The sequence below is a fragment of the Lissotriton vulgaris genome, chromosome 9 (assembly GCF_964263255.1).
Source record: "Lissotriton vulgaris chromosome 9, aLisVul1.2, whole genome shotgun sequence".
NCBI classification, from domain to species: domain Eukaryota; kingdom Metazoa; phylum Chordata; class Amphibia; order Caudata; family Salamandridae; genus Lissotriton; species Lissotriton vulgaris.
Window position 1 is genome coordinate 1,112,823,501 of NC_141697.1, and position 23,415 is coordinate 1,112,846,915.

Here is a 23,415-nt window from a genome sequence, read left to right on the forward strand (position 1 = left end):
CGGCGTTGGATTCGGCTGCACTTCGAGTTAAATTCAGATCTCGAAGAGAGGCTCAACGTCTGCTTGATGAACAGAGGATTGATGAGTCTTCTTCTGACATGGAGGAAGGTGAGCTGGATGGGGGTTGTTTTGACGACCTGGCAGAGGCAAGTGGTCTCGAATTTTCCACGGAATGGGCTTTGCCTTCAGGGTCTGATGCACCCTCCAGGGATGTTCAACCATATCATGTTGTCATGAAGAAGGCAGCTGGACTTTTGGGTTTGACTTTGCCTACTGTCGAATTTAAGTCAAATTTACTGACTGAGGTTCTTCATTCTCCCAATTCAGCAGTGGAGCCTTTACTACCTTTTAATGATGCCTTAAAGGATCCTATTATGGAGGTATGGAAAAAGCCTTTTTCTGCTCCAGCAGTTTCGAAAAATGTGGCTAGGAGATATAGGGTGGCTCCTGAGGACCCTGCATTCTTGTCATCACACCCGTCTCCTGAGAGTTTGGTGATTCAGGCCGCATGTTCTAAAAAGTCGGTTGGGGCTTTTCCGCAGGTGCCTGGCGACAAGGAGGCCAAGAAACAGGACCAAATTGCAAAAAAGACTTTTTCTTCGGCTCGTATGGCGTTGAAATCTTCTAATGCCACTTGCCTTATGGGTAGATATATTCATGCACTTATGGACTCTATGGGTTCATTAATCCCTAAGGTTCCTGAGGATAGCAGAAAAGACTTTGAGGAAGCCTTGTCTGACTCTCAAGCGGCTGCCCGTCAAGTCATCCAAAGCGGGCTTGATACTACGGATTCTGTGGCAAGGATCATGGGCACAGCGGTTGCCACGAGGCGTTCAGCCTGGTTGAAGTCATCTGATTTTTCAACTGATGTGCAGTCTGCTTTATTGGATTTGCCTTTCGATGGTGAGGGGCTCTTTGGAAGGAAAGCAGATGCGGCGTTGGAGAGATTCAAGGACAGCAGGGCAACTGCTAGATCTCTTGGCCTACAGATCAGAGGTTCTACGACCAGGAAATTTAGAGGGTTTGGCCGCTCTTCCTTTCGCTCATATAGACAAGGTCAGCAGCAGCAACAACAGCAGCAGCAGCAGAATTCCTTGTATAGATCATACAGGGGAAAGCAGAGAGCACGTCCTCGAGGGCGTCAACCCAATTCCTCCTCCACCTCCTCCAACCCCCCAGCCTCAGAAAAGCAGCCCTAGATCCGCCATTCAGGATCATGTAGGCCCAGTGGGGGGCCGGCTTACCCACTTTCTACGAGATTGGGAAACGGTTACATCAGATCTTTGGGCTCTCAATCTCGTAGAAAATGGGTATGCCCTTCCCTTTCGGGAATTCCCTCCCAATTACCCTCCTTGCCAAGGGTATTGCTCAGAAGAACATCTGTTACTCCTTCAGGAGGAAGTCCAAACTCTATTGAGGAAAGGTGCGATAGTGGTGGTCCCAGAGCGGGAAAGGGGTCAGGGATGCTACTCCCGGTATTTCCTGATTCCCAAGAAGGATGGCAGACTTCGTCCAATCCTGGATCTCAGGATCTTGAATTTTTATCTGAAGCAGAAGAAATTCAAGATGCTCACCCTTGCTCAGGTTCTTCAGGCTCTGCTGGAAGAAGACTGGATGGTGTCGCTCGACTTGCAGGATGCGTATTTCCACATCCCCATCCTGAAGTCGCACAGGAAGTATCTCCGTTTTACAGTGGGATCGCAGCACTATCAGTTTGCGGTCCTTCCGTTTGGACTTACTACTGCGCCTCGAGTCTTCACCAAGGTGATGGCAGTGGTGGCGGCGCATCTCAGAAGATCGGGGATTCCTGTATTTCCGTATCTGGATGACTGGCTGATCAAAGCGGAGTCGTCGGAGATTGTGCTTCATCATCTGCAGGAGACAACCCAGTTGTTGTACAGGTTGGGTTTTTCGATAAATGTACCCAAATCTCACCTGGTGCCCTCCCAGCGCAACCTGTTCATTGGTGCTGTACTGGACACAACTGTATGTCGTGCATTCCCTCCACCTCAAAGGATTCGCGACATACAGGTAATGATCCTTTTATTTTACAATGAAGCGGTTGTTCCGGTCCTGAAGGTCCTTCGCCTGCTCGGTCTGATGGCTTCTTGCATTCTCCTGGTCAACCATGCATGCTGGCACATGAGGGCACTCCAGTGGTGCCTCCGCAGGCAGTGATATCAGCACAACGGAGATCTCAGGGAGTCAGTAAAGATCTCCAGAGAAACTGCAGCGGATCTGTCTTGGTGGGGCGTGGAAGGCAACCTGTCTCAGGGGAAGCCTTTTCATCTGCCTCCTTCGGTGGCCACGGTGATATCGGATGCTTCCACTCTAGGGTGGGGTGCTCATCTGGGGGATCTGGAGGTCAAGGGTCTTTGGTCTCCAGAGGAAAGGTTGCTTCACATCAACCTTCTGGAATTGCGGGCGATTCGTTTAGCGCTCAAGGCCTTCCTCCCTTCCCTTCGCAGTCAGTCGGTTCAAGTCCTAACGGACAACACGACCGCGATGTGGTATGTCAACAAGCAGGGAGGAGTGGGGTCGCTGTGTCTCTGCAGAGAGGCACTGCCCTTCTGGTCCTGGGTTCAGGACCATCAGATTTGTCTGATGGCAAATCATCTGGCCGGGGTTCTGAACGTTCGAGCAGACAGCCTCAGTCGGCAGTTCTCTGCCGATCACGAGTGGAGGCTTCACCCGGAGGTGGTTCACAACATCTTTCAGATGTGGGGGACTCCTCGGGTGGACCTGTTCGCCACTCACGAGAACGCTCACTGCCCGTCATTCTGCAGTCTCCAGTATCCGTTGCAAGGAGCCTTGCGGGACGCGTTTCAGTTGAGTTGGGGAAATCAACTCTTTTACACGTTTCCTCCCATACCTTTGATTCCTCGGGTTCTGAGGAAGATTCGCCAAGACCGGGCCCAAGTTATATTGGTCGCCCCGGATTGGCCAAGAAGGGTGTGGTACTCAGATCTTCTCCACCTCTCCGCTCACCTGCCACTCCGTCTCCCTCTCAGGGCAGACCTCCTCTCTCAGATGGAGGGGCAGGTTCTACACCCCCACCCGCAGACATTACACCTTCATGCCTGGAGATTGAGCGGGGCAACCTGAATTCCTTTTCCCTCCCGCCTGACGTTGTGGGTGTCATCTTATCCGCCAGGCGTGACTCCACTTAGTCCATCTATTCTTATAGATGGTCGAAATTTGTCGAGTGGTGTAGGGAGAAGTCTATTGACCCTGTGAGAGCCCATTTGTCTGATGTTCTCCAGCTTGCCCTTTCTCTGGCGCAACAGGGGCTTGCTGTTGCTACTGTGAAGGGCTACCTTTCGGCGCTGTCGGCTTTTCTCTGCTTGCCTGACCAGTCGTCTCTTTTTAAATCTCCCGTGGATTTGAGATTTTTGAAGGGCCTCACAAATATGTTCCCTCCTTCACCTTTTATTGTGCCTCAGTGGGACTTAAATCTTGTTTTGTCCTTTTTGATGGGTGCTCCAGTTGAGCCTCTTCACAAATGTCCCATGAGGTTTCTTACTTTTAAAACAGTCTTCCTCGTTGCAATAACCTCGGCAAGGAGGGTAAGTGAGCTTCAAGCTCTATGTTCTAAGCCCCCATTCCTGACCATTCATGCTGATCGAATGGTTCTCAGGACCAGGGCTGCTTTTCTGCCTAAGGTGGTGACTCCCTTCCATTTGGGTCAGTCCATTACCCTACCTTCCTTTTATCCTCCCCCTCACCCTTCTAAGGAGGAAGAGAGACTGCACCGTCTGGACCCTAAGAGGGCGGTTTCCTTTTACTTGGACAGATCCAAGGAATTTCGTTTGGAGGGCCAGCTCTTCGTTGGGTTTGCTGGTTGCAAGAAGGGAAAGGCGGTCCATAAAAGAACCCTGTCAAGATGGATCGTTCTCTGCATTAAAATCTGCTACTCTTCGGCTGGTAAGGAACCACCAGAGGGTATAAGGGCTCATTCTATGAGAGCTAAGTCTTCGACCTCAGCGTTGGCTAGAGGTGTACCTGTTGAGGATATTTGTAGAGTGGCAACGTGGTCTTCCCTCCACACTTTCGCGAAGCATTACTGCTTGGATTCCGAAGTGAGGAGCGACGGTCACTTTGCTCGCTCTGTCCTTCAGGATTTTCTGGTTTAGAAGAGTGGACTCCCTCCTCCGGGAGTGGGGACTGCTGTGGGACTCTATTCACAAGGTGAGGAATCCACACGGCAGATGTATCTATCAGAACAAGTTACTTACCTTCGGTAACGCTTTTTCTGGTAGATACAATATCTGCCTGTGGATTCCTCACTGACCCACCCGCCTCCCCGTTGTCCACTCTTCTATGCCAGAGTTATTGTACTGTAATGTATATTTATTTTGATGTCAAGGAGATGTTTCAATTGCTTTCCTGCATTTGCTTTGCACTGTGTGTACTTGACTATTGTGCACTGTGTATACTTTGTATATATCTAATGTCATTGGTCCGTCCGTGTGCCTCGATGGCACGGAAAAAAGGGCGGAACTGATGTCATCACGCCGGCGTGGGCCTATTGTCGTGTCTCTATGATGTCCGAGTCCACGTCGGCGTGTGGCTACAAAAGAATTTTCGAATGTTGCTGACGCAAGGGGGATATTCACAAGGTGAGGAATCCACAGGCAGCTATTGTATCTACCAGAAAAAGCGTTACGGAAGGTAAGTAACTTGTTCTGTAGTGCAGTGGTGGCTGCTACTTAACAGGGGTGGCAGAGCAAGGGTGTGGGGGAGGGTGGGGGATAAATGATTTTTTTTTAAACCACTTGCCTGCAGGCCGGCTGGCCAGCCTGCCGGTTGCCAGCTCTCTGTTCTCTTCAGGTCCTCCATTGACAGCAGGAAGCTGGAACTAGGAAGCACACAGGCTCCCAGACTCTCCTAGCTAATCATGATGCTGCCCTACAGCAGCGTTGTGATCGGTCTGAGTACGTGGTTCGGCGCTCAGAGAAGGAGTGGGAGCCTGTGCATGCTCTCCACACAGGCTGTGCAATACAGCAGGTGGATGCACATGATGATTTGGTCGGCCGAAGACGGATGGACAAACAGTCATGTGCATAGAGTGCGCTCACAACTCCTCCCCCTAGCCCCTGATCTGGCCAGCCCAGCCTGACCCACCCCTAAGCAGGAACGGAAAAATAAAATGATGATAACATTGGTTATTATCATTTAAGTTTCCCTTTTTAAACTGCTCACAAAGCAGTGGGGCGACGTTCCTCCGCCATAGCGGAGGATAGCCCCCCTGAGGTGCCTATTTAGAGCCTCTGGTTTCCGGTGCTCTACACATATTACTACACGTACTTAATTATCTAGACCGGCACTTATGATAGTTGGCCACATGGTGGCGCCCTCTATCTAATTTAGAGATGAGGACAACAACAGTAGTTTATTCATTCAATATACCTAAAAAATTACTAATTCCTGTCCCCAAGCCATTCTTGTAGGAATAGCCTGAATCGTCACAGTTGTAGGAGTGTGGTAGTTAATAGTTATGTTAGTACTGTCATTGGCAGCTCTGGCAGGGACAATAGGTGGCGCAAGCTGCAGTTGCTTTCTGATAAGGGCCCTGGCACTTTTTTTAGCTTCTTTTTACAAATGTAAACACTGGACTGTCGCCCCACAAGCGCAGTACATTGAATCAGAAATACGAACGAAAGTTATGATTAGCATCTGGCCAGGGAGGCTCTCCATTGCCATCCCCTGATTAACTTGAAAATGTCGCTGCGTTAATGACTGATCTTTAAGGAATAACAGTTTTCACAGTCAGAAAATGGAGTGAAAACATGTCAAGAGTACATGCTTGCAAACCTGAAGACAATCTCTGCCATTTTGGCATGGAAATCTTCCCCCGGGTGGTAACAGGGTGCAGTATTTATTTATTTATTATTTATTTAAGGTATTTATAGAGCGCGTAATCACCCGTGAGTATCTCAGCGCTATACCAGGTAGTCGGGCAGGGGCACAGGACAGGAAATTAAGAAGGTTTGGGGAAGAGGAGGGTTTTGAGTGTTTTTCTGAAACGGAGATGGTTGGATTCCGTTCTAAGTTCCCGGGGCAGCGCATTCCACTGCTTGGCTGTATGCACCGAGAATCGGCGGCCTCCTGCCCGGGTCTTCTTCACTCTCGGTACCACTAAGAGGTTTTCGTGGTCCGATCTCAGTGCTCTGGCCGGTCTGTAGGGGGTGATGCAGTTTTTAAGGATTGGAGGGCCTTTTCCGTGCAGCGTTTTGTGGGCCAGACAGAGTGCCTTGAACACCACTCTTTCCCTGACCGGGAGCCAGTGGAGCTTCGTCAAGGCGGGTTTCGCCGATGTTCTGGCCGGTGTGCCCGTGAGCATCCGGGCAGCAGCGTTCTGAATTTTCTGAAGAGTGTGAAAAGTGGCTTCTGGGGCTCCCAAGTAAATGGCATTACTATAATCCAGCCTGGACACAATCAGGCCCTGGATCAGTAGTTTCCGGGAGTTAAAAGGCAGCAGGGGGAGAACTTTCCTGCATGCCCTGAGAAGGCCGAAGCAGACGCCAGCCGTCTTTTTTGCCTGTGTCTTAAAAGTGAGGTCTTTCTCCAGCCATACTCCTAGGCTCTTCACCTCAGTTTTGGGAGAAGGTGGTTCACCGAGACAAGCCGGCCAGATGTTAGGGGGGAGGGAAAGATCTCGGTGCCCCAGGAGTAGGATCTCCGTTTTAGACCCATTGAGTTTGAGGGCTGAGTCATTCATCCACTGATGTATTTTGGTGAGACAGCCGTGAAGGTCCGAGGGGTCTTGCTTCGGGTGGGAAAGCGTAACCACCAGCTGTGTGTCGTCAGCGTAGCTGATGGTGGTTACTCCAAATGGAGTAACCACTTCCTCCAGTGTGGCCATATACACGTTGAATAACGTGGGGCTAAGTGACGAGCCCTGGGGCACGCCACACTGGAGGGGGATGGTAGGGGAGCGGCTGTCACTTTCCCAGACTTGGAAGGAACGCTGGTCGAGAAATGACGTCAACCACTCGAGAGCTTTGTCCTTCACTCCGACCTTCCCCAGGCGTTGGATGAGGACCTGGTGGCTGACAGTGTCGAAAGCCGCACTAAGGTCTAGGAGGACCACCGGTATCTCACCGGATCGACAATACCATACAATTCCGAGGTCCGTATGAGATTTAACATGGGTAATCAGAGTTCCCGCGGAGATAGCTCCACAAGATCTCATTTCCCCTTGCAAATTTCTGTAGATTTTTCCTGACGAAAATTTACACGCGGAGAACAAACCGAGTGTGGTAGATCTGCACAAATTGTAATCACAATTTAGACACACACTTGTGTTTTTGCTTGGAAATCAGTTTCTTAGTGGAAAGTTGCTGTTACATATTGGAAACCTTGACTCAAGGCATAAAAGTACATACCGCTTTTGTGCATTGAATCCGAGTAATGTGCATGGGAGCACAAACGTTCTCTATATGGCATGCATGACTACCTCTTAATGTCCACAAATGGCTAGCAATGTGTACGTTTTAAATTGGTTCAGAATTTTAATAACATGAAATGTCTTTTTACTTGTAGATGAACAGTGAACTACGCAGGCGAAGAGTGAGTACATGTATTTTTATGTTTTTTCCTCGTTAAAACATGAAACCTTTTATTTAATCCGTCACATGAGACTGAATGTCGTTCACATTTATTCTTAACATCTTGATGCGCTGTTCAGTGACATCATGCTTTACTTCTAGGCTTTGTTAATGGACGACTATATCTGTCACTGGGTCCGTAGAACATGTTGTCTGCTTTGATACTTTTATTGGACTCACTTTTTATCGTGCTTTAATATTGCGAATAGTTTGACTGCTGCCTCCTTGTACACCTGCCGATCATTCACATAATTGATTGCTTTCTATGTCAATGCTGTACTGAAGGATGTTTGTTTAAAGTTTCTTAGTACCCTTTTCTTTCAATTTTTGTTTATTTACAATAGTCGAAGTGTTTAAGCGTACTTCTAAATAGTTTGAAACTTTTGATACCGCCTAATAACGGAAATTGAATTACATAAGAGGCTATTGAGCACTGTCTGTGAGCCTTACAAGCACCACAGGGGCGGATATGACTCAAGACAGGCATCTGTTGTGGGAGGGGTTGGAAGTTACATGAAGGAGAAGGCTGCGGATTGGGAGAAAACACCCCAAGAGTCTCAGTTGTATCATCCTATGTTGTTGGTATCTTATATGTAGTATCCTATATCCATATCCTATATGTAGTATCTTCCGACAAGACTCACTGTGCAGGTTGTTTCTTGTTTTCAATCATATATTGGCAACAATGTCCAAAAGAAGTGTGCTCCTCCAAAATCACATGCACATGCATCAAGCTAGGATTTTGTGAGTCCTTAATTGCGATAATTAAGGAATCACAATTAAGGACTCGCAAAAGCCCATGCATGTAGGAATTGCTATAAAAATAGCGATTCCTACACATTCCTTATTTGCGAGTCACAAATTGCGATTCGCAAATAAGGAATGGCTTCCCATTCATTCCTATGGGCATACAGGCCCATGAGGATGAATGGGAAATTGCATGCGCAATTTTTCGACTACCAATTGGTACTCGTAAACTGCGCATGCAATTTCAAGGGTGAAAGGGTGTCAAAAGGACACCTTGTTGCACCCCTGAAATTGATCTGTGCACAAATGTTGCGCGCACACACATGTCCCAAGGACATGTGTGTGTGTTACCTACAACTTTGAAAAACACACTTTAGTGCATTTTTCAAACTTTTTGCAAATTACCATGAAGTTCAACTTTATGGTAATTTGCGACCCCTAGTAGCGAAACTGCTTCTTCAAAGTGGTTCTTGCATTGCATTTAAGGAATCGCAAAATGTTGTTCCTTAAAGGCAATTGCAATTTGAAAACTTGTTCCTTAAATGCAATTGCAAATTGCGAGGGCCGTGACCCATGATGCATTGCAAAAGCTAATTTTGCGAACACAAACGTCCGATTTTTTTGAATCACACCATTTGTGATCACGAAAAGCTTTGATGCATGTGCTGTAAATGCGGTACTTTCCAATAGGGGTGCAGAACCGTCTTACCCTTACACCATAGACCGGCCAGAGACTACCATAGCATCCTCTATCATTGGCAAGTAGTGTGCAAGCAGTAGATGACTTTTTGTCAAAAAGTGCTTGAGCAGAGATGGAGGGAGTTGAGCCTGCTTCCTAGGAAACATCTGCAAAAAGGAGAAAGAAATAGTGCAAGTGATTGTCCCAAGTTGCTAAAAAATAGTCCACATGGCAGTGATGCAAAAGCAATTAAACTTTCCCAAAGCAATCTCGAAATTGTGGGTGAAGGTGCTGGAGATGAGGTGAGGAAGGTGAGGTGAAAATCAGTATGGGAAGGTGGTCTCAGAAAGTATACGAAACAATGCCAACTGGCTGTTACAGGAGTGCTGCTAATTGCAAGAAAAGCATATTATCTCAGGACAAAGTAATTCAGCACCTCAAAGGGTTTTTCTGATTGCAGAATGATTACATCAATGTGCTGTGTTATGCCTCTATACGCAGGGGGCCCTACATGTTAAGCATTCAAAACAGATACACCTTGTCCTAGACCTCTGTACTACACAAGAGAAGCCCACTGTTCCATCATCAGAATACAAGAGGTTTGAGTCAGCAGTTAGCTGTCACTGGTACCCCTCTCAGATGCCACTGACTCAAAAACACCCTGCTCGCGGGAATGAACCACAGGATCAGTGTATAGACGACTGACCCACTTGAGCTTTCCTTGTCTGAACTTCATAGCTGTGAGAACCTGGTGCAGGTACTCCCAGCCTAGTTTGTCGCGCACTTTCTCTTTGTCCAAGTTGGCAACTGAAGGGAGTCTCAGGGTGATGTTTCCATTATCACATCAAATAGGTGTCAGAGGTTGGATGATGGTTTGGAGTCTGTAACATGAGTTACTTTCAGGGTAGAAATACATGTTTAACATTGACAGCAGACAAAAGGAAGGGTTATAAAGTACATCTCTGCCAGGGTTGACCATCACAACAACAATGACATCTGGTGGCAGAAATTACCTGATTCTACGGAAGAATGCATAAAACTGTAGAATTTTTATTTTCTAGCAGGTCTCTGTGTATCATACAACTTGAGTTGGAGCCCAACGTTTTATCTCTGTTCATAGATTGTTTTGGACCATGTTGAACTCCTCCTTCATGATGGGCTCCTTTAAAAAAAATCAATTTGCTCACATTTAAACTATGGTTAAAGGGCTTTTGACAAATGATCCCCACCTGATCTGAATGAAGGAGAGGGGGTTGTGAGTATAGCAGCGGATAGTACTTTGAGAAGATCTCATTAATCCCCTCCTGTTGCTGGACAATTGACCATCCAGTGCTTTCAGGATAGCAATCTCCTTTGTAGAGGGCTGACCAAGACTCAGCCACACCAAGGCATTTATAATTTATCACCCTTCAGATGTCATCATCTTGTAAGATAGGGGATACATTCCAAGCATTAAAGCCTGTCCTCGATGAGTGTCATGTGTCTAGTTCTAGTTGCCTGGGACTCAGTACCTAGCAGGAAAGATCACTGCATTAACGACCCACATATGTCTCCTTCAGGTTGTACAGAATCAACTAATCGGAACAACCCATGTCCACAATACATCTTCTCTTACCACCGCCTTGAAAGCCCTATGCCAGTTCCATAAACCTCTCATCTTTATAAAATAATGAGCCACGGCCACATAGCCCTCGAAAACCAGAAACCTTAAAGGAGCCAAGTATAAGTGCCACATTGGATTACACGTCAATGGTCTACTCAGCATAGTGTCAAGATTCGAGGGTTGTGGTATGAGAGAGTTTAACTAAGGTATTCCAAATTCAGCACCATGCCACAATCTCTGCTGCCAGCAAGAACAGATGAAATCCGGTATGCAAGTTTTGCACTGATGAGTAGGACGGATATTTCTGTCTTGTGGGAGCAAATTTTCCCACAACATATAGCACCTAGTGTGTGAAGGAGTCCCAACAGGGCTGCTATATACTGAAGAGGCAAGAGGGGAAATCAACAATCCCACCCCAACATAACATTTTGCTTTTATGCACTGCCATCTTTTGCCACCTTTGGCCTTCACATTAACCAAGCACAGAAGTCCCCATTCAGGCAACTCTTCACAATTATATATCGACTCTTTTTTTAGTGTGTACAAAAGTGTTTGTAGATGGTTCATCAAGTTAAATCCAAGTCAGGACATGCCTAGGATTAGTAGGTTGTGTAATATTGTTCCCCATATATATGTTTTGCAATTTAAAACCTTGTTCCCCACATATGCAGCATGCTGTATGAAGTCAAATTGAATGTCTTGACGTGTCATATAAGACCGCACCCTATGTAATTTTTTAGACTGAAACAGACCTATTGCATTCCAGGTCATGAAACAGTATTCATTATTGAGGGATTTGTCGGCACAATCCAAAGGTGCAGTTTCCTTAGTCATAAACAACAAAAGACCTGTTCACACTGTGAATGTATTGCTCAGAGCCCACTCAATCCATTGCAGTCTATAAGCATACTACTCCGGACCAGCGGTTAACCTTATACCGTCTGTGCTGAAGGGGACTGGATCACCATTCCATTATAAAAAACTATGTTGCGTTGATTTGTTTAAGTCTCCCACGGTCAACCCCACCACCTGGTGTGATATGACCGAACTCATGTGAGCAAACGTAAGAAGAAAAAGTGAGAAAAAGGTTGGTGGTGCCTCTCGGAAGTAACACCATGGGAGTTAATATGGCACCACCAACCTTTTGAAGCGCCAAGTCCAGTCCATCTCGTTTGAACTGGATCAATCCACACTCTGGTACAACTCCCTCACACTAGCACTGGACAAGTTATATACTTCTGGGAAAGTTCAACCATATATGCAAGACCTACTCTCAGCCCAAGCAACAAAGAAAATTCTGTACTTGCGCCTCACTGCCCTCAAGATTTCGGATTTCAACCCAAAATGGACAGGGACAGACAACATAATCTTCTGCCGGTTATGCAATTACCACAGGGAATCCTGGCTACATCTTTTATGCTGCTGCCTCAAGCTGGCCAGTAATTGTTGCCGTTTGCTGCGCGCGGCCCTAAGGGACAAGGGCCTCAGATCTTGCAGTGAGGCCTCGGAATGGTGATTTTCAGAAACTACAACTTGTTTACTTGCCAGAGCTGGCAAGTTCACCCACCAAATTAGAATTGCACTTGATTCCCACAAAAAGGCCGCAGATTTCAGGGTCCCTATCATTCAGTAATTAAAACCATCTGGTGCCCTAACCCTGTCGGTCATCACTTAACCCAGGGGCTCTACGCACGGACACTTGGATCATAAAGAGAACGTGGGGCCCACTTGGGGGTACACCAAGACCTTTTATTAATGAGAATTGACATCTTGGAGGGAAGGTCCCTGATGGATTTTTATATATCCACTAATCCCTACAGGAGTAAAAGTGTGAAAGGGAGGTGATCCAATATTTTAATTCATTTTTAAATTGAAGTTTTAAAGGCACATAAAGCGGTAAATAGAGGCCATGTAGCCATGGCGCTATTTTAAGTTGAATACCAGGTTGCTCCTGGGGGAATTGTGTTCGGGAGGGGGGTGTTGTTCTTGTGTTTTATACTGTAAAGATTTTAAGTAATCACACAGTTAATAAAGAATATATATAGTGCGAGGCGAGGGGCGGGAGCTGCACTCACACCCCTCTGATTCACGCACCCACTCACTCGCTAAAGTTGAAATGGGGAAAAAAAACACCACAATAAAGAACGAAAAAAACATTCACTGGACTGGAATCCAAACCTTTCTGCCATCCAGTTTAACTAACCAACTATAAGAGAACATACACCACATCCACGAGATGACACTTCAGTCAACAAACTAAGAGCAGCCACTGAGCTACACAGGGCAGTAACCCGTAGCATTAACTATGACTGTACGCCTACAAAAGTGATAGGGCTGTCACCCACTCAACCTCCATCCATTCCATTTACCCGACTTTCTCCGTGTCTAGGAGCGGGGTCACGTTTCTTCCAGGCAATGTAATTTGTATGGGAGAAATTACCAATCATCAATGAAGGAAAAGGAGAAAACACAACACTGCCCTCACCATCATCCCAACAGGTGTCCTCAAATAAGGGAGCTATTTAAAATCATCCATGAACACATCTGGGTATGCAGACAAGGGGGTTCCAGACTCCACTTCAGTTGCCATGTGTTTTGAATGTCAGTCAGAATCACTGCAGAGAGTGGAAAAACCATCTCAATGCAAAACAACTACATTGGTGACCACATCAACTCATTCTTCACTGTTGGTTTCTTGCAATTGCAAATATTCATAAAATATGGAATATGTCTGCGCTTGTACACGAATAAACAGAAAACATGCCCAGGGTTGTTTAACAGTGTTTCTAGAGTAAACGAAAAAACAGGAAGTGTTTGACCCAATGCAAAACAGACACATTTTGAAAATAAGCCATGCTCTTTTAAGAATCTAACTAGGAAGTCTGCACTATTGTATTAGGCCCAGCAGTTGGGGTTTCCTACTCACAATCCTACTTTGATTTAGGCTGTTTTGATATAATGACAACAGGGTTTAAGTTTGTGGCTTTCATTCAATATCCAAGGGTGTAGTCATTCTTTTCACCTTTTTCATTGTCTTAAGTATTTATTTTCCCCTACTTTTGCTGATGACGTTTGTCCAGCCTGTTGCTTTTGTCCACTAAGTCAGCATTTTGTGATAAATGCCTAACATTCTGGGAAGAAATGTTGAGGAATGATGACCATGATGTCTGCATGCTTTGTCTTCCTGACTATCATTCTATCAAAGACAGTGAGATTTGTCAGAAAATATTGCATAGGAGTCTGAGGAACAGGGAAAATGCCATCTCCAGGCAATAAATAGGGAATTGGACTTCAACCTCCGGACCCATTTCTACCTTGGGTGGTAGAGATCAAAATGCCACTCTTTTCCTCCAATAATGTTGCTTCTGCCATTTCTGGAGGTATATGGACAACAACTCATCATCACAAGCACACCCGATCTTGGTCAACACGGAGGCTGTCAATGTGGAAGTGATTGATTTTGAAAAGTTTGAGCCCAGAACATTGGATGCCAAGTCATAGCCATACCTTGAGGTTCAGAGAGTTCAGAGAGGTTCAGAAATATCTGGGTCTAAGTCGAGGCATCTGTTGAGGGACCTTTTGATATTGCTGGGCTCCCTGTCATTCAGAGTATCTCTCTCTTTGGCAAAGCCACAGTCACCTTAAACCCATAAGACTTGGAAGAGGTTCCGACTAATTGGAAATTAGCAGTCATCAAACCGCTGCAGAAAACAATCTTGCTTATCCTACTACAATTTCAAATCTTCATCCTATTTCTTTAACCCCCACACTAAGTAAGATCATCGAAAAATTGTTAAATGACCAATTCATTGTCTTTTTGAATGAGGTTAAAATACTTTATCCCGGGCAGTCAGGCTTTCACTCCCAAGGCATTCCGCAAAGTAAGCGCTGTTGGAAGTCGCAGATGCTTTAAAATTGACTTTGTAGTCTGGAAACAAAGCAGTACTGATTTTATTAGACTTATCAACTGCATTTGATATCATCTCTCATGATATTGTGTTCCAACGTATTATGAACTGTGTTATTTCACATCTAGCCCTGTCCTGGATTAAATCCTTCCTTACAGAGCATAGACAAACATTGCCGTTGGGACCTTTTATGTCCCCTGCAAGGATTGTCACCTCCAAGGTACCCCGGGTCCTCTCTCAGCATTGCTTTATTTGATATTTACATGCCCCCCTTGAGCTTGTTAATTACCTCTTATGGAAGTCAAACTACATCATATGCTGATGACACAGAGCTGATCTTAGCTATGGATAAGACATCCATTAGTTCAGAGCTCAATTTAAAAAACTGCTTAACTGAAGTTACCCAGTGGATGTAATCCAATCATTTAAAATGTAACACGAATAAGACTGAGATCATGCTGCCCGGGAAGTCTAATTTCTTCTCTCCAGCTCAATGGTGGTGCAATTCGGTACCTCCTCCGCCTACTACTGTTGAGGTTGTAGTAATGTACTTCGGAGAGAAAATTGATGCCTCCCTGTGTATCCATCCACAAGCTCTTGCTGTAGTGGGGATGTTTTCAATCTAATAAAATCATTGATTTTTTTCTCTGAGTACTTCCCTCTGGCTGCAAGAAAGACAGTGGCCTTTGCAATGATAATGTCCAGGTTGGACTAATGCAATAGTTTTTACGCCGACACCTCAAAACAAACTATTCAGAAACTTCAAGTGGTGCAACATGCTGCGGCAAGATTTGGACTGAAACTTCATCGCCGGCCATTGGCCTCAGCAGCTCTAAACGTTTTACACTGGCTGAAAGTACACAAAAAGGCCCTTTTTAAAAATCTCCTACTCACTTTTTAGAGCTTATAAATCGACAGGCCAAGTTATCTAATGGCCATTTCCACCCATAACACTACCGAAAGGACTTTGAGGCCTTCATATGCTAACTTTTTGAAGACCCTCCACTTTAGACTCAAGACAGGAGGAGGCAAATTCTTCGCTGTTCTGGGTGCTAAGGTATGCAACCAACTGCCTAGTCACTTAAGATTCATTGAATTGGAAGCAATTTTTTTAAAGCAGTTGAAGACGTAGCTGTTTGCAGCCCAGGACTTGCACTGTCTTTTGCTCATTCTGTGATTCATTTCTATTTTTTCAGATCACCTTGGTTGGGATGAAGCCATTTACATGCAGTTTTAGCGCCAGGATTCTCCTTTGGGATCGGTAGAGCACTCTACAAGCTAGCAAATCATTCATTTGTTCATACTTTGTCATAGTGAGAATGTAGGAGTTGCAGTTTCTTAGAATGATGACCAGTCCTATTCTCCTACACTAAATTCTTCACAGAAGGTTCTTCTGCATCAGCTTCCTCAACTGTATTTAGAAGTCCCATTTTCTCCACAGACTGAAGCGCTTGCATTCAACTGGGTCAACTTGATATGTCAGCCTGAGTAATCTACATTTGGATATCTACACACAGGCGCAGAGAAGACAAATATCCTCATTGGTATCCAGTTAGAATTTCCCTTTATAAATGAGGGAGACAATGCAGGTCTTCATCTCAGGCTTCAGACTCCGATGGGTCCTCTCTGATTTCAACAAGTGATGATCTGATGAACTCGCTTGTGCTCCTGAATAGTGCATAGAAACCGTTAAGTGTGCAGACAACTCCTGAAGTCAGCACTGCAATAATTTTTAAACAATTCAAACAAAATCTCAATGTTGGACTATTGCTTTGCTAATTCATAGACTCCTGGAGCCTATGACGGGTACTAATGGACTATCCCTTCTTTGTATGATCTGTCACACGTCACTTGGAAAATAGGTTTTAAACATCCTTCTCTGACCCTAGGTTCTTTGAGGGAGGTGGTGCCTGCATATTCTTTATTTGTTTTAGGGGCCAAGGAACAATATAATGCTGATGGATCAATTTGCCCTGATCTGCTAGAACAAAGAGAGTAGGCATTTGGATTTGTGCCAAACTTTGGTATAGTGGAAGCTGCCAGCTCATCTGAGCTTTTGAGTCGTTCTAATTACTTTTTGTGAAATTCAATGAATTCAGTCCTTGTGTCCCTTCTAAGGAAAAAAAGAGGGAATTCGCTTGAAATAGTGAAGGAAAGCATGCTGATAGATGCGTCTAAAGATACTGTTGATCTGGCAACAGCAAACATTTTTCATGAAATTTCAGTAAGACGTTTGTCTCGGCCTAGGCGTGCATCTCGTTCCAGTGCATCTCGTTCCAGTGCATCTCGTTCCGGTTGTTACATATCTTCAATATCAACGTTTGTTAATTTTTGGTTATGGCAAGAGAATTGTACGGCCAAACAGCTCTTTGTCAATCATAGTGCTGTACAGACAGGTCTAGCTTCTAAATAGACCTTAGATAGTGGATAGTTGTGTGCATTGTTTCCGGTTATGAACAGGCTGGTAGGTCCTTACCTATTAAGTTTAGGGCACATTCTGCTGCTGCACCGATGAACAATTCTGTCCCTGAACTAATGAGAAATGTCCCCATTCCTGACACTTGTAAGGTGCCACTTGGAAATCAGTCCATACTTTTGATAGACATTATTGTCTAGACTTGGACCCCAAGACTCTAGCATGTTAGGCTTGCTTCTCTGCACACCTTATTTGCGTGGGAATACATTTAAGCTTTGTGGTTCTGATCGCACAGTTACGAAAGGTTTAGCTTGTTGCTCTATTCTACCTTTTATGAAATCAGAGAGAATCCTATGCTGAAGAATGACTTATAACTTAGTTGTGATCCTAGATCTTCACAATAAATATTCTCTCTGAATTCAAAACAATCCTATCAATTGCCCAACGTTTTTGGACCACAAATTTAGAGGTAGACATTGTATACTTGTATCTTGCTAATGCTCCAAAAATACTCTGCTGGGTATGATGGGGTAGTGTTGTCTTCCAAAATTCCTAAAGGAGTAGGGCTTATTTTCTAGTATGTGCTTGCTGTACTCTGGGATGCCGTTTTCTTTGTTCTCTAAGTATTCTTTTTCTGGAGTGGTTTGTTCACTATCAACACTTTATTGAGTTGTATTTTGGAATGCATCCAAACAAGGATAGCAGGAACTCAGTGTTACACAGCATCCCTACGAACATTATCACAGGATCAGGTATCCTGCCATGATCCAGTCCTCCCTTTTGATGCCCTACCCTGGAGCTTGACGGGTTAGAAAAAAAATAAAAAATTGTATAAATGAGGAAGGAAGAGAACTGATGTAAAACCATCCACAACCTGGATATATGGCATACGATATATAAAGTAGGTTTATTCTTCACCTTACGAGGTTGATCATCATTGGTCCCTCACCACAGCCCAAGCATTTGATTGCGCCCTAGTCTTGGGATACATCAGGGTCTCTTGCCTCCAGGTCAGGCTCCCACAAAATCGTAAATGCTTTCAGTGTCTTTCGACAAATCAATAGTAGGAAGCAGCTCTTGATCAATCCACTAGTGCTTCTATGCTACACCGAATGTCTCTCTTTCCGCATCTACATTGTAATTTAAGCATTCCCATAGCTATTACATTCCATGATAAGTCTAGAACAGTCGGTAATTGTCAGAGGGGTCACCTTTTTCCATAGTCGAGCAATTTCTTATTTTACTGCCAGCAACATGTTGAATACCACTGCCCAGCCATTCCTTGACATGGCTTTCATGGCTTATCATTGCAGGGTCTGTGTTTTCAGTCAAATGTACTATATTGATTTGGATTCAGATTAATTGATAGGAAAGTAATTGTTGGCTTCCTGGGCATGTTTTGCTGTTTATTTGGTTTTATTGGAAAAACATGATTTAAAAAAAAATGTCTGTCAACTCTCATAGGTGGGGAGATAGTCTGCCTTTTATGAATTCAGAGAGACTATCCATGATGCAGAACTAGGCTGAGGAGTATGTAACGTTTCCTTCTGCAGCCTCTTGTTGCTTGGCACATGTGCATGGTCTACAGCTGCAAGCCCTAGTGCAAGCATCTTGGTTTCAGTACCAGGTGTTCCCTCACTGCTGCAATTATTAGCATTAGTTCTTAGGTAGGCCCAGCCCCTTGTCTCCTTTGTATCCATGAAGAAGAATAAACACCCCAGAAGAAATCTATCTTTTCAGTTTAGCTGGGAATGATACAATGCATTTCAGTTCCAGACTCCACTGCCTTGACACCATTAAAGGACATCCTTTATCGTTTTACTGCCTTAGTGAAATCAGGATAGATCAATATTGTGATGTACTCATGACTGAGGGGGAAGTGCTGTCTTTAAATCTGCAGTATGCGGTTGTGATTCCTATAGTTCAGGAAGCTTGTGGTTATGGAGTGAGGGTGTGCCAGGTGGAGGAGGTAGCACTGGGGCCATAAGAGCTCATTCCTACCACCCTAATGTTTTTACGCCTGGACCTAACCTCTTCATCCTCATCCTGAAACTTGTGTTATGTTGTGTGCCCCAGGAACTCCTTCAATGGATGATTGAAAGTGGAGACTCCTGACGTCAGATCATTAGCTGATGTTTCTGTCTGGGCTGACCTGGACGAGACTTTGTACAGATCATATTTCAGGAGATTGAAATCAACCAAACAATGTCGTTCTTATCCTCCAGGATGTGCATGGGTCATGGATGGTTTGAGATTCTCTACCAGGTGCCCTAAACTGTAATCTGGGCTTCAGCATAGAAGGAAGTCTGAGCAGGGAGTAATGTTGGAGAGAATGACTTATTGAACTAACCTGGTGTAGGCTGGGTCTGGAAGAGCTCTGAAGATATCCAGATGAGGAGATGCTGGAGGAAGGATGCCTCCTCAATTCAGAAAGTAGGGGTGGTGTAGAGATAGTTGCTACCACATGCATGGTTACTCCTCACTCACAAACAACTACAGCACAGCATAATGAGTAACAAGTGTGAAGCAGTTACAGAAGCTTACAATCAAACCAGAAAGGGAATCTGAAAGCTCCTACTTGTTACAGATCATGCTAGGAAGGGTGGGTGGATGAAAACAACTGTCCCTTTGAGACAAGTAACGAGCAGGTTTCGAAGAAGGTAAATGGTGAGGAAAACAACACCAATACCTTCCTTATGAACCTAAAAGTGAAAACATCCACGCTTTAAAGGGAGATTTTTACTATTTCAATATTTTTACATACGACTCTGCCTATTTATAATATAGTTGGACAGTGAGTTGCTCATCGGGGTGAATTGGTCATACCTATGATCCTTTCACAATGTTACATTTCTCTTTTCAGTTAAATTACATCTTCATGAAGGAGCGTGTAGAAAGTAGTCCTGTGGTTCCCATCCAGAAGAAGTGGTTGGACTCTATTCTGTCACGGGTGCCTCCGTCCATGAAGGAAGGCAAGCAGAAAGAAGTCTTGGTTCAAGAGCTCTTGCAAGAGATAACAAAAGACTTTGAAAAGAGCATGAAGAGATACTTGGGTGAGTAATCTGCAGTGTCCTAGCACTGAAATAATGGTAAACCACGAGATTGAACTAATTGTGCTTAACTTAGAAGTTTTAAGCTTTCCATGTACAACTTAAATAGTGCATGTATTATGTAGTGCATAAGATTGTGAGAATGGCACAGCGATCATGCTTTTTATGAAGATTGCCTTCGTCATGGTGATGATGTTGTTAACTGAACCCAGAATGAGAACTTAGAAGCAGGGCTGGTGTGTGATTCCAGATGTTCTTGTGCTGTCCTCGCTGGTGGTTCCTCGCTGTTGTATTTTGTCTCTTGAACAGCATTCTTTTACCTGTCTGTTGTTGCTTCTACAGTGCTGTTCTCTGTGTTCTCTTTACATGGCGGTCCTGTATACAGACGTGTATCTCCCCCCGAGTTTGAAGGGTAGCAGCCTCTCTCCTGCATCCTGATCACTGCTGCTGAACTTTGAGAGATGGAAAAATTCTGGGTTTTAAAGTTTAATTTCCGTCTTCCAGTTCGATCACTGGACTGATCCTGGTTTGCCCAGGAAAAGATTTTCTGGGAAATTGGAATTTTCGTTGTTGTGGTATATACATCAGAAAGTTCATAGTTGTGTGTCATTGTCAGCAATATTGGTTATTTTAAAAGCTAGCTCACAAAATATTTTAACATAGGTTGCAGGCTCACTTCACATGAAAGAGTGGAGCATCCTTGGCTTTTGTTAGTAGTGTTTCTTTATTTGACTTATGCGGGAAGGCTAAAGGGTCGTTCGTTCCTACATTTGCAAAGTTTACTGTACGGTTTGTCATACCAAATAAGAGGCAAGCAAGAGCCTGGATATTTTAAGGATCTGTTTAATAGTCCTTGTACTTCAATTGCAATTTCATAGAAAGCATCTTTGCAATCCATGGAGAAACTCTTGAATTTAGTATAGTTTCATGCTGCAAAAGCACTTATCTACAAGAATTCCTTTGCAGCTTGAAAGTGTTTTAGATTAACTAATGAACCTTCAACATTTAGAATGAAGAGGAAGTCTAGTTTCTCAGTCTATAAACATTTTCTGTTTTTCTTGCATTACCTTTGTTGCTGCATGTAGTTTTTTTGTTGATGCCACTCTAAGCATTCCTCTGAATAACACCCAAACATTTTTAATCATACAAAATGATGTTCCGAGCCCAACTACCAATGGTGGGGTAATGAATAGTATACAAATCTAGAATAACCGAATAGAATTATATAGTAAAAGTATCACTTTCTTGTGTACAAAATGTAAGGATTCTCATGGGCTTTGAAACAGCTTAGGGTAAAGCCTAGCAGAAGATGGTGGTTGAGGCATATTCAGTGTAGGAGAGTAGGGTCTGCTTCCTATGGTAACCCCCCCTTTTTGCTGAGATTCTCTGGTTTTTCGACTTTAGTGTGGCTGTGGACCTGCTAATCAGGCCCACAGCCCAGCTGTTCTCTCTCTAAATTGATACCATGTACTTTAGGTACATACCAAATTGGTTACTGTGTCACCCTTGTGAGCCCCTGTATAGTGCACCATAAGTACCCAGGGCATAGGTGCACCCTAGGCCTACCAGGGGCTGCAGCATGTATTGTGCCACCCCTGGTTTGCCTTCCAAACTGACACCACAGGTCTGTTCACACAGCCTGGGTAAGGTGGTGTCATCACCCCTTACTTAGATATAGTATACCTATATACACATATACAGTCATAAGTCACTCCTATGGCATGCCTTAACAATCCTGGAGGCAGAGTGCTTAGTTTTATGTGAGAGGGTGCCCTAGCATGAGCTGAGCCCCTCTGCAGCTTTCGGAATTATCTCCTTATAGCTGTTCTATGATATAGCCATATCATATACTCTTAAGTGCATTATAATCCTTGCGGTTAATGCTAACTTTGGTTTGGCTTTATCAAAACATGTTGTGTAAGGTGTCAAACACTTTGGAATACTACCCCCGCCAATTCTGGCGGTGGGGGTAGTATTCCACCCTTCTAGAGGGAGAATACATGTAAGTACTGGTTGCCCGGTTAAAGTTAAACAGAGCCTCAGCATCACAAAATGGATGCTGCTGCCACAGACACGAGTCTGCCCTCCTGTTGGTGGACGAAACTCCTGCAGGGGAGGCCTGGACAATCGGTTTCCTGTCCAAAGAGGTGCTGGCACCTCCCCAGACAGGCTTTTGTGTATTGGGGCAGGGAGGGCTACATTCAGTGAATGCCTTCCAGACACTGCCTGGGGCACACAAGGTGCTCCATGCATTTCCCAGTTCAAACCGGTTGCTGGGGCACTCTGCCCCAGCTCTGGCACGAAACTGGACAAAGGGAAAGGGGTGTAACCACCCCCTTCCCAGGTCCTCCCATAGGAGGGACCTTAAAAGTAGTCCATCCCCTAAACTTAGAATAAGTATAGGAACCGAGTCCCTAGAACTTTAGATTACCCTGGACGAAACTCTGAAACATATGTCCTGTACCTTCGACATTCCATTTCGACTGGAAGCCTGAAGATATCTCCCTTGGGGTCAAGGAGTGACCACCCTGTTCAAACAGGCACCAACAGCAACTTTGCAGGTCTGCATTTTCGAGGTTCCCGCCAGATTCTGAAGAATCTACGACACAGGACATGGACTTTCAGACATCTCTGACCCCGACCTTCACTCACAGCAAAGCTGAGATCCGTGGCGGACACTAGAGACGTGGGACCGGAACTCCTAGACATCCTGCATTTTGCAAGCTGCACTCACTTCACGAGGTAACTCAAAGTTGTGCATTGGAATGATTGAAGCCCCAGACCCGAGCACCAATTGCACTGAAGCTCAGAGGCCCCCACTCCACGAGTGACCCGTGGGTTCCGGTTTTGCATTTCAGCTTGATGCGTCTTTGTGGTTCCTAGTCTGTTGGCTAGGGAGCCCCCCAAAGACTTACTTTTGGATCTAACTTGCTTTCCTGGTTGCTCCAGGCTTGCTCCAGGCTTGCTCCAACTTCCCTGCAAAGGAGAAGTTCCTCAGACCTTGCTGGTCTGCACCGAAGCCAATCTCGACATCCTGCGTGGGTTGCATTTGCCAAGGCTTGTTGGATCCGGTCCGGATACCGACATTGCAGTCAACTAGATCCTTTGTGGGACAGCTCGAATCCAGCTCCTGGTTGTCGTCAACGCCTCCTGGTCCTCGTGGCTGAAGAGACAAACTTCACATCTTCACCTGAAATCACCCGACATCTGGTGGCATCTTTCTATTGCCTTCCTGGTCACTGGCAAGTGACCCAGACTCTGTCCCTTCTGCTTTCAGGTTCTACAGATCTTCGATCCACCCTTGGATCCACCCAGACACTTTTCATCTGGTCGCCGACAGCACTTCTTTGCAGCTCTCCATTGAAAACTATGACGAAACCCGCCACGAAAAGACACCTGTGC

At 45.0% G+C, this 23,415-nt stretch overlaps 1 protein-coding gene across 1 annotated transcript in view; it reads left to right on the forward strand.

Annotated features, from left to right (window-relative positions):
* Positions 1–23,415, forward strand: part of DNAH12 (dynein axonemal heavy chain 12) — a 1,291,066-nt gene that overhangs the window by 59,363 nt on the left and 1,208,288 nt on the right. The window contains exons 4-5 of the mRNA XM_086939114.1: positions 7,546–7,572; positions 19,827–20,016. Of these exons, the coding sequence (XP_086795240.1) occupies positions 7,546–7,572; positions 19,827–20,016 (217 nt within the window). The remainder of the gene's footprint in view (positions 1–7,545; positions 7,573–19,826; positions 20,017–23,415) is intronic.